At 39.6% G+C, this 13,410-nt stretch overlaps 1 protein-coding gene across 1 annotated transcript in view; it reads left to right on the top strand.

Annotated features, from left to right (window-relative positions):
* Dscam1 (Down syndrome cell adhesion molecule 1) overlaps nucleotides 1–13,410 on the top strand; it is a 915,831-nt gene that overhangs the window by 766,664 nt on the left and 135,757 nt on the right. The window contains exon 16 of the mRNA XM_068229242.1: nucleotides 2,401–2,548. Coding sequence (XP_068085343.1) covers nucleotides 2,401–2,548 — 148 coding nt within the window. The remainder of the gene's footprint in view (nucleotides 1–2,400; nucleotides 2,549–13,410) is intronic.

Genomic DNA, 13,410 nt, shown 5'->3' with positions numbered 1-13,410 from the left:
TCTGTATTGTTGCTATTGTTGATATCCAAGCAAAGCAATTACTGGAAACAAAGCTGCGCTATATACGTAACCTGCATCTCTATTGAAATTATAAAGATGTTTTCATATTTCAATTGTTTCTCTTACAATCCTAGAACCATTGTGTTTCACTCGAGCCAATACTTCGGTATCTTCGAACATGACATGGCTGGGTGGCAAGGCATTATCTGCTACTTCCTACTTATCTGGTTGGTTGAGTTGAATGCTTTTGTTACACTCCTTGATGCTTGTGGATACTACAAGGCTTTTTTATCACTGCATATATGTCTGCTATTTCCTGTGGGATTGCAAGTATTATGAGCAGATGGATGGTGTAGCAATGGGTGGCTCTTTAGCTCGTTTTGATAGCTAAATTGTACATGGAGAAGTGTTTGCAAGGCAAGGGAGGTCGAAGGTGGATCTCACAAACACCCACCCGTTATTTGGACATTGACCTCCACCCAGAAGACTGAAGTCCAGGAAAAGTTTCCTCAGTGTCTCCAGGACTTTGGATAAACCAACAAGAACAGCACGTTGTGATATGTGGTGAGCAAAAATGGAGCATCTTTCTGACTGGATGGTGCCTTCTGAATCTCCAGCCCCTGGTCATCACTTGGAATGGACAACCTGGAAGGCACTGAGTCGTTTGAGGAGTGGAGTAGGTAAATCCAAGGATAAGCTTAAAAAATGGGGTTATTCAAAAGATCAGTCAGACTTCTGTGATTGTGGGGAGCAACAAACTACCCAACACCTTTATCAGTCCTGCCCTGTCCGTTTACACTTCAAGACTTGACTCAAGCCACTGAAGAGGGAATTGCTGTTATCCATTTCTGGCCAGAATTTGTGTGAAACATGTTTGTGACATAAGATGTACTTTGTTTTGTTTGTATACAATATCTTATTTTCTGACATGAAATAAAAAAGCCATCCGGCCACGTTGTCATATTCAAAGACACTGAAGTACTGGCTTGAGTGAAACTCAGTGGTTCTAGGATTATTAGAGAAGCAATAGAAATATGAAATTATAATTGTAATTTCAACAGAGATGCAGGTTATGTCCTTAGCACAGCTTGGTTCTCAGTAATTGCTTCACTTGGAAATTAACAACAGTCTGCAGCACAGAGAACATATCTTGACAACCAGTGCTATTTTATTTGTCAATTGTCCTGATGAAGATTGATATAGGTCAATTAAAATTTATTAATACCTTTTTTTTTTTCTTCATAATTTGTATATTTTTTTTCCACATGGTATAGTCCAAAAATAATTTGAGAACACTGCTTACAAGGTGGGCATTCCCTACTCATCACCACCGATTTCGCTCAGATTTATAGAACAAGCAGGGCTTGGCTAGAAAGGAAAGTACCCGAAGTGGGAACTCCAGATGGCCAAGCGTATAGAAAATAAAAATAAAAATGTTGACGCGGCTCTCACACCGTATAAGCCACTTACGTAAGGGCGCATGCCAAGCAGTAGTTGGCGTAGCGGTAAGAGCTGGGACTAGTAATTCGTTGGTATGGGTTCGACACCCCATGTGGAGACATATAAAGCATCGAATGTCAATGAATAAAGTTTTGAATTTTCATGTACAAAAAGTCTTTTCTTACGCGCTTTAATTACAATCCCTTGTTGAAAAGTCTGACAATGAAATCCCATTTCTTTACCTTTTCTATGCCTTTTGGGTATAAATAAATAAAATGAATTATTCACCTCTTTGCTTAATTGGATGAATAATATAAAAGTTGAGAAGAAAACAAAGTCCCCACACAGGGAGTCGGACCCACAAGCACTGAATTACTAGTCCGAGCTCTTACCGATACGCCAGCTACTGCTCGGCATGCGTCTTAACGTAAGTGGCTTATATGGTGCGAGAGCCACGTCAACATTTATTTTTTTCTCTTCTATACGCTTGGCCATCTGGAGTTCCCACTTCAGGTACTTTCCTTTCTAGCCAAGCCCTGCACGTTCTATAAATTTGAGCAAAATCGGTGGTGACGAGTAGGGAATGCCCCCTTGTTAGTCCAAAATTTTCTTGACAGTCTTCATCAGTGAAGGAGAAAAGACTGCTCCTCCTCACTTTCAAACACCATTACAGTGACTTTATTATACCAGTCATACCTCTCCTACCTCTTATGTAAGGTAAGGGTTATTCTGCCCGAAGGCAGGTCTGAACCTCTGCAGAGGTGTTCCTGAGCTGGAGTTTACGTGCGGTAGGGTGGCCAGTTCCTTTCCGCTCCTCCATTCCCTTACCCCCCCCACCAACTACCTCTTATGTGATCATTTAATATGTTTGGTATAATATACAAAAACAGAATACATAACAGTTATATTTTCTTATCTCTTATTACTAATTAGCAATTTTTTTTTTCTTTTTTTTTTCAGCTCCTCCTCATTTTGAAATTAAACTTCGCAACCAAACATCACGCCGTGGAGAGCCAACAGTATTGCAATGTGAGGCAAAGGGTGAGAAGCCAATTGGCATTCTTTGGAACATGAACAACAAGCGACTAGACCCCAAAAGTGATAATAGGTAAAATTTATATACTCATTTTCTATATTTATGTATGGCTGTATATGAAAAGTACTGGCAATCAATAATAATAATAATAATAATAATAATAATCATCATCAGTCACTTTATCCAGATACAGTCGGGTCGATTCCATTTTGTACTCTCTCTATCTTTCCACTGTTCCTCGTCCATCACAACGTTCCATTCCAGATTCCATTGCTTTGTGCTATTTATAACCAGTCCTATCTATAGTAACCTGAATTTTCTTCAGCCTCTCTTTCTTGTTATTTGTTAATTGTTCCAGCATTCTTTCTTTCTGTTTAATTTCCAAACCATCTCTGACTTTTCCCCCATTTTATCATATAACTTCTCTCCTTCATTTTCTTCCATGTGTCATGTATCTTCACTTCCCTCTTCCTCTCCCCCTAAAAAATGGACATAACAGATATTTCTGCAATTCTCAAACCCACTTCATCTGGAATAAAAAATAATCTTTTATTTCTTTGTCTCTTCTTTCTAATTTTTCCTTTTCTGATGCTAACCTGTCATGATGTTTCTATTGTGTGTTCCTTTCAAATGCTCTCTCTCAATCTCTCTCTTTATATATATATAGATTCTAAGAGTATATATTACACTTGACCATTGGACAGAAGTATTAGATTAAGTGTGGCCAAAGCATAAAATGCTCGTGACCTTCAAGCCTTCTTCTGATCAGGAATTAAGTATGAGAGAGAAACGCATGCACGCGCACACAGAGTTGTAATAATTCTCTTCCATAAAACTAAGATAGAAGTAGATGTGATAAAAATTGTAGATTATTGACAAGAAAAAGTGCTTTAATTAAAGTAAATTGAATATAATGACATTCTTAAAAACCCTTTCACACTAAATATGCAACCTCTCCAAAGGGTAAGGTTACAATTAATAGGTTTAATGAAGAGAAAATGTTTGCTACCGTAATGCATTCACCAAAAGTACTCTACACTAGGCATGTCAACATATACGAAACTAAATTTGCAAGTACATAAATCACAAAAAAATAAACAAACAGTTTAACCAACATGACTGTTAAGAAAGGATAACCGGGAATCAGCTGGGAACCATATCCAGGCAGTGGAAGGTATTGGTAATACTGAAGAAGCGAAGTCAATGTAATCCTAAACTTTACTTAACAATTTAGATTCAATTTCATATATAAAGCAATAGCCAATATACCATTAAAATTTTGACGGCATTATTTCAACAACCATTACAATTTACAGTTTACATGAGGGTAGCATTTAGTTATGAAATTTCTTTTACACCGGAACATCACACATGACGTTCCACTGTCGTGGCGTTACCTTTAAAAACCCAAAACAGTTTGAAATAAATAAAAGGAAGGTAACGTTATACTAAAGTGAAGAGATACATCTAAGGAGAAAAAAATTTACGTATAATCATGGAGCAGAGCATCTTCAGTGGGTAGCCCCCTCAAAAACACTTCTGAGAAAGGGTACCCGACCTAAAGATGAATATTCCACGATGAAGCGGAATGAATGAGATAGTCCCGAGAAAAAAATTTACTTATAAAGATTACTTCGAAGGGCGTATAACATTTAATTTACAAAACAACAAACGGGAACTATCTCTTAACCAAGTGAGGTGACTTACCGAAACGGCTAAGTCATAATGATAACATTTGGAAGCAGAAGGAAACATGGGTACGCTCCGGCAAGATAAATTAAATGAAACACTACATTTGAAACTGAATACCTGAAAAGTTAAAAAAATAAACAGTGCTTAGCGGATGGCGGGGCCAAGAAGACCCGTACCTTGGAAGGTGACTGTTCCCTTCAGTGGTCAAACAGAAAAGACGCCCTCGCAGAGCAAGGCTCCAGCGACAACGCTTCTCCCCGGAAATTATGAAATCTTACCACGGCCAATGAGCGTACGATGTTTTCCTTCACCTACCAATCACATTTCCTTTTATTTTCTCCAATAGGAGCGCAGAAAAAAATAGTGCTGACAAAGAACATTTAGGAAGCCTCTAGAAATTACGAAATTGATGCAACTTTACGAAACCGGAAATCTCCCACGCCGATATGGCGCGTGTGGTACAGGATGCACCAGAATTACCATGACAATCAAATAATTTTAAAATCATATCAACTTCAAACAAATCAAACAATTCCAAAATTCACATACTGAGGAGAAACCAAAACAAACAATTGAATAAATACTTTACATACACAATTCATCGCCGTCTTCCGAGTCCAAATAATCAAATCCCAATAATCACAACATACTCCCCCCCTTTAATTTGGAGCACAGCTCCAAAAATAAAAATTTTATTCACAATTTTAGCAGTCCAGTTTCTGCATAGTTTAGAAAATAACAAAACTCCTTAAAAATAAAATGCTGAAAAACAAAGGAAAAATGTCACTGAAAACAAAGGACATATAACAATGTTCGTTGAAACAGAAACCACATAAAATATACACTAAAGAGACTTTTAAAAAATTTTCTTTTTACTGTTCTTATGTTCATAAAACACCACACTGAAATTATTTTTTTTTTTAAATGAAACGTTCCCTGAAAAAAAAATTTAACACAAATTAAGAGACATCTTCTGGATTGAGTTCTTGGTTTTTCATTTTATTTACACTATAGCACCACGAGTTCTTGCTGTTGATGTGACTGACGATGCGGCCGCTGTCTTCAGCCTCCACATTACAGTTCAAACTGGGTGACTGCGCACAGCCTAGCACGACTGGCGTCATTGGCATATCTGGTTACAGCGCTGTAAATTGACATGTCCAAGTATAGGTGATATCACGTGCCACTAATGGCCACGCCAGTGTATGTCTGGTAACTATTCAGAAACAAGACATGGGATGATGGTCACCACCATGCAGACGGTTTCCTCTTGGACTAGGGACGTCAAGTTGTCAGGCAGGAACAGTAATTGTCATCTGTACATCAGGTCACTGGAATGCAGTGCAGAACGGCAGGGCCCAAGACATAACGTACCTCTTCACTAGGCACGACAGCAGAAATGGGGATAGTATCCCCCTTCGGCCACTGCAACAGAAATTTATCCGCAGCAGACAGGGAATATAAAGCTAAAGCCACCCTTGGTGGACAAAAGCTTGGAGGCACCTAACTGGTGTCTCCTCGACCTTCATTTGGGAGGTTCCCCCACAGGTTTGGGACTATCTTAGCCCCCCCATTCAGGCAAGCACTAAGGATACGTTAAGATGAAATTTCGGAAATAATTTAAAGAAACTCAAAAACTCTACCGGAGTTTACCCTGATTTCACAATTTGACAACAATCCCTAGTTACGAAGATCTTAATTCTACCCCACAATACATACTAAATTATATCTAACATGATCATAAATGACCTTTCCATTACAACTAAAGAGGCTTAACTAAATAATAAACTATAAAACCCGAAAAATTGCGCGCACTAATTAATTAAAAATTTGCTTACAACTAATTCCTTATCACTACCTCAAAACAAAACAGTTTCTAAAGTATTATCTCATAACTAGGGAATTTTTATGAGATAAATGCACACGGCTGATCCTCTTTCTTTCAGGATCACGGACTAACAATGACACAGGGGTTAAAAATTTCAAAATTGTGCAGGGACCTCGAAATCTGGGGGATAACTTGCTAATTACATGGTCCGCAGCACTACTAATGGGATGAGTCTTTACATAGACCTGGTCACCCACAGACAGATAGTGCGGTCTTCGCCCGTGATTATAGTTACGTTGAACTTTAGCGTAATAAACCTTCAAATTTTTACGCGCACGATGCCAAGCAGCACGGATCGTTTCTGGATTAGCGACATCAGGCAGGAGATCGTTAATGGATCACAGATTAGAAAGTGGAGAATTAGGGGTGAACGCTAGCATTAATGAAGCAGGAGTTTGCTTGTGACTTTCATGAACAGCAGTATTGAAAGCAAATGATAGCCAATTAAGTGAAGAATCCCACTTTGAGTGGTCAGAAGAATGGTATGCAATAAGAGCAGATCTTAGGTTCCGATTAACTCTTTCAGCATAATTAGGCCTGGGATAATAAGGTGTGGTAGTCACATGAGAGATAGATAGGTCAAAACAGAAATTACGGAATTGCACAGATGTAAAAGCTCTAGCATTATCACTCACCAAAAATTGACAGGGTCCAAATGAAGCAAAGATCTGTTTTAAGCAAAAAATAGTAGTACTAGCATTAGCCATGCGAGTAGGGAACAGCCATGTAAAACGCGAGAACGCATCAACACACACGAATATGAAACGATGGCCAGTCCGTGAACGCGGAAATGGTCCAATGTAGTCGATAAATAGTCTCTCCATTGGGCGAGAAGCTTGCTCAGATGACAACAGACCAAGGCGGGTATTAGGAGCGGGTTTACTGATGTTACAGGTTTTGCAAGATTTGACCATAGTGCGAATTTCACCATCCGTAGATTTCCAAATAAAATGCTTATGAATTTTCTCTCTGGTTTTAAATACACCAAGGTGTCCGCCAACAGGGGATTCATGGAAATATTTGAAAAGAGCAGGGGCTAAATTAGAAGGTACAACTATTTTGGGGTCTCTGCGCCCACGAGCAGGACAACACAGAACACCATTTTTGAGGACATACGGTTTGACATGTTCACCAGATTTAATCCTGTCAATAATACCCTTCAATTCAGGATCGTCTTCCTGATGTTTAGAAATATCTTTGAAAAGGACAGGGGAATTGGTCAAAACCACATTAACAAAGGCCGAAACTTGTTCAGGAGAGGGATCAGCGGATTCTAATTGAGGATCAGAACTGCCAGGGTAGAACATCCTACTAAGAGTGTCAGCAATAACATTTTGAGTTCCACGAATGTGACGAGCTTCAAATTGAAAAGCTGAGATGCGTACTGCCCAACGCGCAAGACGACCAGTTCTTCTTGGCTTGGCCAGTACCCAACTCAAGGCCTGATTGTCTGTTTCAAGATCAAAAGGTAGATGTTCAAGATACATTCTAAATTTCTCCAAGGAGAAAACAACAGCTAAGGCTTCCAACTCATATATAGAATAGTTGCGTTCAGCAGGATTTAGACTACGGGAAGCATAAGAGATAGGACGACGTCCATCTTCAAATTCCTGAAGGAGAACACCAGATACACCTGTAGATGAGGCATCGGTTTGGAGAATGAAACGTTTAGAAAAATTTGGCATCGCCAGCACAGGAGCATTACATAAAGCAGATTTCAGATCATAGAAAGCTTCAAGTTGGGCATCACCCCACTCAAATTTAGCATCTTTTCTCCTCAAGGCATTTAATGGGGCTGCTCTTCCAGCGAAATTGGGGATAAATGTATGGAAGAAATTGACCATACCAATGAACCTAGCGACAGCTTTGACATCTTTAGGAGTAGGAAAATTTTGGATAGCTGCAGTACGAGATTGGTCAACCGAAACGCCTTTCTCGGACACGATATGGCCTAGGAAGGACATCTGAGGCTGTGCGAAAGTCACTTTGCTAGCCTTAAGGGTTAGTCCTGCTTTACGGAGTCTTTCAAGGACTTCATTGATATGAGCAAGGTGTTCTTCAAAAGTTTCGCTAAAAATTACCAAATCATCAAGATAATTATAAACGAATTTGAATTTAATGTCTGACAACACGTTATCCAGCAGCCGGGTCAAAACAGCAGCTCCCGTTGCCAGTCCGAACGGCACGCGCTCAAATTCATAGAGGTTCCAGTCAGTAGCAAAAGCTGTGAGATGCTTGGATTCTTCAGCAAGAGGTATCTGATAGTACGCCTGATTCAGATCAAAAGTGGTAAAAATTTTGGCATTAGCAAACCAAGAGAAACAAGAGTGCAAGTCAGGAAGTGGAACAGATTGAAGCACAACTCGCTTATTCAACATTCGATAGTCTATTACAGGCCGAAAACCACCCTGTGGTTTAGGGACTAGGAATTTGGGAGAAGAGTACGCAGATTTAGAAGGACGTATTACACCATCAGCAAGCATTTGGTCGATGATAGCCTTAATGGCTTTCATCTTAGGAGGCGACAACCGGTACGGAGGAGAACGAACAGGTACACTGTCAGTTACTTCAATTTTATATTCCAAAACATTGGTCACACCTAACTTGTCAGTGAACACATCAGGAAATTTATCACAAAGATTCCTAAGCTGGTTGGCCTGATCATCAGGCAAATGATTAAAGTCGAAAGCTTTTGGTTCACTTGTGTCCTCAGACACAGCACTGACATGATAAGGAAGGATAGGAGAACGGTTACACAATTTAAAGATCCTCATGGAAAACTTAAACTGGAATTCATTATATTGAAGATCCAAAACCATACCAGTTTTGGCAATAAAATTTGCACCGATAATGAAAGGACAAGATAAATCTTTCACCACTACCACGGGCATTTTCCATGTGAAATTCCGTATTCTAATTTTGAGATTCAGAGTTCCAATCAAATTCAAGGAATTAGAATTAGCCGTATGGCAGGTTAAAGACAGAGGTTTTAAAGCAGGGAACATACAAACAGATTTCACAGAGTTATACAAATTTTCACTCATCAAGGTGAGGCTACTTCCAGAATCAACTAGAGCACAAACTGGTTCATTGTTCACTTCTAGGCAAATGTAAGGTAATTTACATGGAGGAATAGCAGAAATACCACAAGATTTTGGAAAATTGACACTAGGGTCAGACTGAAGCTTATAATCGACTACAGGGTCGGGTAAATCATCAACTAATTGACAGCGATAACAGACGAAACATGAAGGTACACTATAAGTTTTGGCACCAGGATCGGCGGCTAGTCATCTGGGATTACTATTACCAGAACGCCCAGAACCGGAAGAATTGCGAGGACACTGTCTTGAAAAGTGTCTATTTGACCCACAATATCTGCAAGAACTAGTGGAGGGAGAAACTCTATTCTCATTCGGATTTGAATTGCCTAAGGGCTCAAACTTAGGACAATTCCTTTGGAAATTTTGAAGTTGACCACCCATGACAGGTTTTGAATTGCCTAAGGGCCCAATCTTAGGACAATTCCGCTGGAAGTGATCCGTAGAACCACAACTATAACATGCACGTGAATTACGTGGCTTGGAAGAAGTAGAAACGGTACTAGTGACCTGAGAAGACATGCTCACAGGAGGAGGAGCTAATGCGACTCGTAACTGGTCGGCATACCTAATGCCTTCAGCAGAAACAGTAATAGCTTCCAACTGAGCGAACGTAGCGGGTCGTGGTGACAGAGCAAGATACGACCGGTAATTTGGTGCAAGACCCTCAATAATGCTAGCAACCATTTGAGACTCAGAATAGTTTAGCATGAAGATCCGAGCATTGAACTTAATGTCCTGGATGTATTCCGACAATGTTTCATTCAAATGCTGTACGCGAAAATAATGCTTTTGAACCAAAGAAGACAAAGCACGGGAAGGAATAAAAAACTCAAGCACATGTGCATGAAATTGGTCAACTGTCCACTTTTCTGAAATGGCTCTTATGACATGCTCAGAAAGAGCTCCAGATACATGTGGATATAAGACTTGGAAGAAATTGTCACGACTTCAGGAATACACTATACTCTGATCTTTAAATTCAACCAAAAAACATAGAAACACTATAACTTCGTCAATCGAATTAGCGGTGAACTTAGATACACCCTTAAATATAGCAGTTAATGGGTGAGGCAAGTTTGAAAAAATTTGAGAAGCAGCAGGAGTAGTACGTACCTGAACAGCACTGGATTGGTTACAAGAAGGCATCACAGTAGTAAAGAAATCTTGATTTGAACGCTCCTGGGATAGGGTAGGAGTACTAAAAGTGAGGTTAGGACTGAGGTTAGATTGCATAGAAACCGGCACAGATATTTGCATTTGCGACACATTTTCACACGTTTGTGACATGCCTGAAGAATTTACTACAGGTGACACTTGGACATGGGGATATCTTTGTACAATAGGAAGAGAAACAACTTGGGTCGTAACCGGAGGATGAGATAAAGACACAGTAGAATTAACAGTTCCCATAGGAACAGTTGACATAGCAACTTGCGTACAAGAAGCACCACTATCATTATTCACGGGCAGAGAAGCACTGGTCAATACAGCAGGAGAAGATTGCACGGGAATATCATTACAAGTGACCACTGCACTAACTTGTGAAGCAGTAGATACAGATACAGTGTCACTGTCACACGTTTCAGATTGGACGGGTACATTAACTATTGAACTTGAGCTAGGCAAAGAATTACCTTCCAGCAATCCAATAATTTTATCAAAAATATCACAAAACTGCAATAACAACGATTCGCACTCACATCGCTCATCTTCAGATAAATTATGCGCCAACAGATCGCGAATCCTGTCCACGTAATGCTGCACTTGGCCTTTCGCACGTGTTAACTGTGCATCGGACGGTTTAGAAGAACAAAATGACATAATAATGGCTTTATATTCTACAATTTTATCTCTGACAATCGACAAAGATGCACACACTTCATCTGTTGATAACCCTGGGACAAAAACAGGTTCATTTAGCGATTGTTTCAACAAGCTCGTGTCATCCTTAACCTTTCCTGTCGAATTCAACTTACGAATACGAAGTTCGTAAGCTAATTCCTCCTTCCTCAAATGAAATGGACCTGGGATAGCACGAGACATGTTGATAAAAAAGGAAGCACTACGAGATAATACTTGAAGTAAATTTTAGGTTATAATCACCGAATTACCGTCAACTTTGCTTCTTCAGCAACCCAAAGCTCTGCTAACATACTGCAACCTCTCCAAAGGGTAAGGTTACAATTAATAGGTTTAATGAAGAGAAAATGTTTGCTACCGTAATGCATTCGCCAAAAGTACTCTACACTAGGCATGTCAACATATACGAAACTAAATTTGCAAGTACATAAATCACAAAAAAATAAACAAACAGTTTAACCAACATGACTATTAAGAAAGGATAACCGGGAAGCGGCTGGGAACCATATCCAGGCGGTGGAAGGTATTGGTAATACTGAAGAAGCAAAGTCAATGTAATCCTAAACTTTACTTAACAATTTAGATTCAATTTCATATATAAAGCAATAGCCAATATACCATTAAAATTTTGACGGCATTATTTCAACAACCATTACAATTTACAGTTTACATGAGGGTAGCATTTAGTTATGAAATTTCTTTTACACCGGAACATCACACATGACGTTCCACTGTCGTGGCGTTACCTTTAAAAACCCAAAACAGTTTGAAATAAATAAAAGGAAGGTAACGTTATACTAAAGTGAAGAGATACATCTAAGGAGAAAAATATTTACGTATAATCATGGAGCAGAGCATCTTCAGTGGGTAGCCCCCTCAAAAACACTTCTAAGAAAGGGTACCCGACCTAAAGATGAATATTCCACGATGAAGCGGAATGAATGAGATAGTCCCGAGAAAAAAATTTACTTATAAAGATTACTTCGAAGGGCGTATAACATTTAATTTACAAAACAACAAACGGGAACTATCTCTTAACCAAGTGAGGTGACTTACCGAAACGGCTAAGTCATAATGATAACATTTGGAAGCAGAAGGAAACATGGGTACGCTCCGGCAAGATAAATTAAATGAAACACTACATTTGAAACTGAATACCTGAAAAGTTAAAAAAATAAACAGTGCTTAGCGGATGGCGGGGCCAAGAAGACCCGTACCTTGGAAGGTGACTGTTCCCTTCAGTGGTCAAACAGAAAAGACGCCCTCGCAGAGCAAGGCTCCAGCAACAACGCTTCTCCCCGGAAATTATGAAATCTTACCACGGCCAATGAGCGTACGATGTTTTCCTTCACCTACCAATCACATTTCCTTTTATTTTCTCCAATAGGAGCGCAGAAAAAAATAGTGCTGACAAAGAACATTTAGGAAGCCTCTAGAAATTACGAAATTGATGCAACTTTACAAAACCGGAAATCTCCCACGCCGATATGGCGCGTGTGGTACAGGATGCACCAGAATTACCATGACAATCAAATAATTTTAAAATCATATCAACTTCAAACAAATCAAACAATTCCAAAATTCACATACTGAGGAAAAACCAAAACAAACAATTGAATAAATACTTTACATACACAATTCATCGCCGTCTTCCGAGTCCAGATAATCAAATCCCAATAATCACAACAAAATACATCAATTTTTCATACTTTGGTACCTGTATTTATAACTGTTAAGGTTTATTATTATCAAGTCTTGTTCAGAAGAAGATGATCTATCCCTATCCCCTTTTCTGAGTAACAATATCCACATGCTACATAATAAAACCCAGATTACAATGTAACTATGTTTTAACATTTAAGAGCGGTTGGCATTCTTTAACTAAAAGATCTTTGACTAAACCAAACCAAACCCCATAGCACTACAGCCCTTGAAGGGCCTTGGTCTACCAAGCGACCGCTGCTCAGCCCAATGGCCTACAGATTACGAGGTGTTGTGTGGTCAGCACGACGAATCCTCTCGGCCGTTATTCTTGGCTTTCGTGACCGGGGCCGCTATCTCACCGTCAGATAGCTCCTCAATTCTAATCATGTAGGCTGAGTGGACCTCAAACCAGCCCTCAGGTCCAGGTAAAAATCCCTGACCTGGCCGGAAATCGAACCCGGAGCCTCCGGGTAAGAGGCAGACATGCTACCCCTAAACCACGGGACCGGCTTCTTTGATTAAAAGATTCTGTTATTTGAGCTGACTTAGAAGGTGCAGGCTGGGGGTTATCTACTTGTTTGCCACAGCCAAAAAATGGTAGATATAGATGTTATTATATTTATCTGACACAGTCACCTCTGTTTGACAAGTGTGAGAACCTGGAAAGCAGGGGACAGTGTAAACAC

This window comes from Anabrus simplex, chromosome 9, assembly GCF_040414725.1.
Source record: "Anabrus simplex isolate iqAnaSimp1 chromosome 9, ASM4041472v1, whole genome shotgun sequence".
NCBI classification, from domain to species: Eukaryota; Metazoa; Arthropoda; class Insecta; order Orthoptera; family Tettigoniidae; genus Anabrus; species Anabrus simplex.
This window is presented reverse-complemented; position numbering and strand designations above follow the sequence as displayed.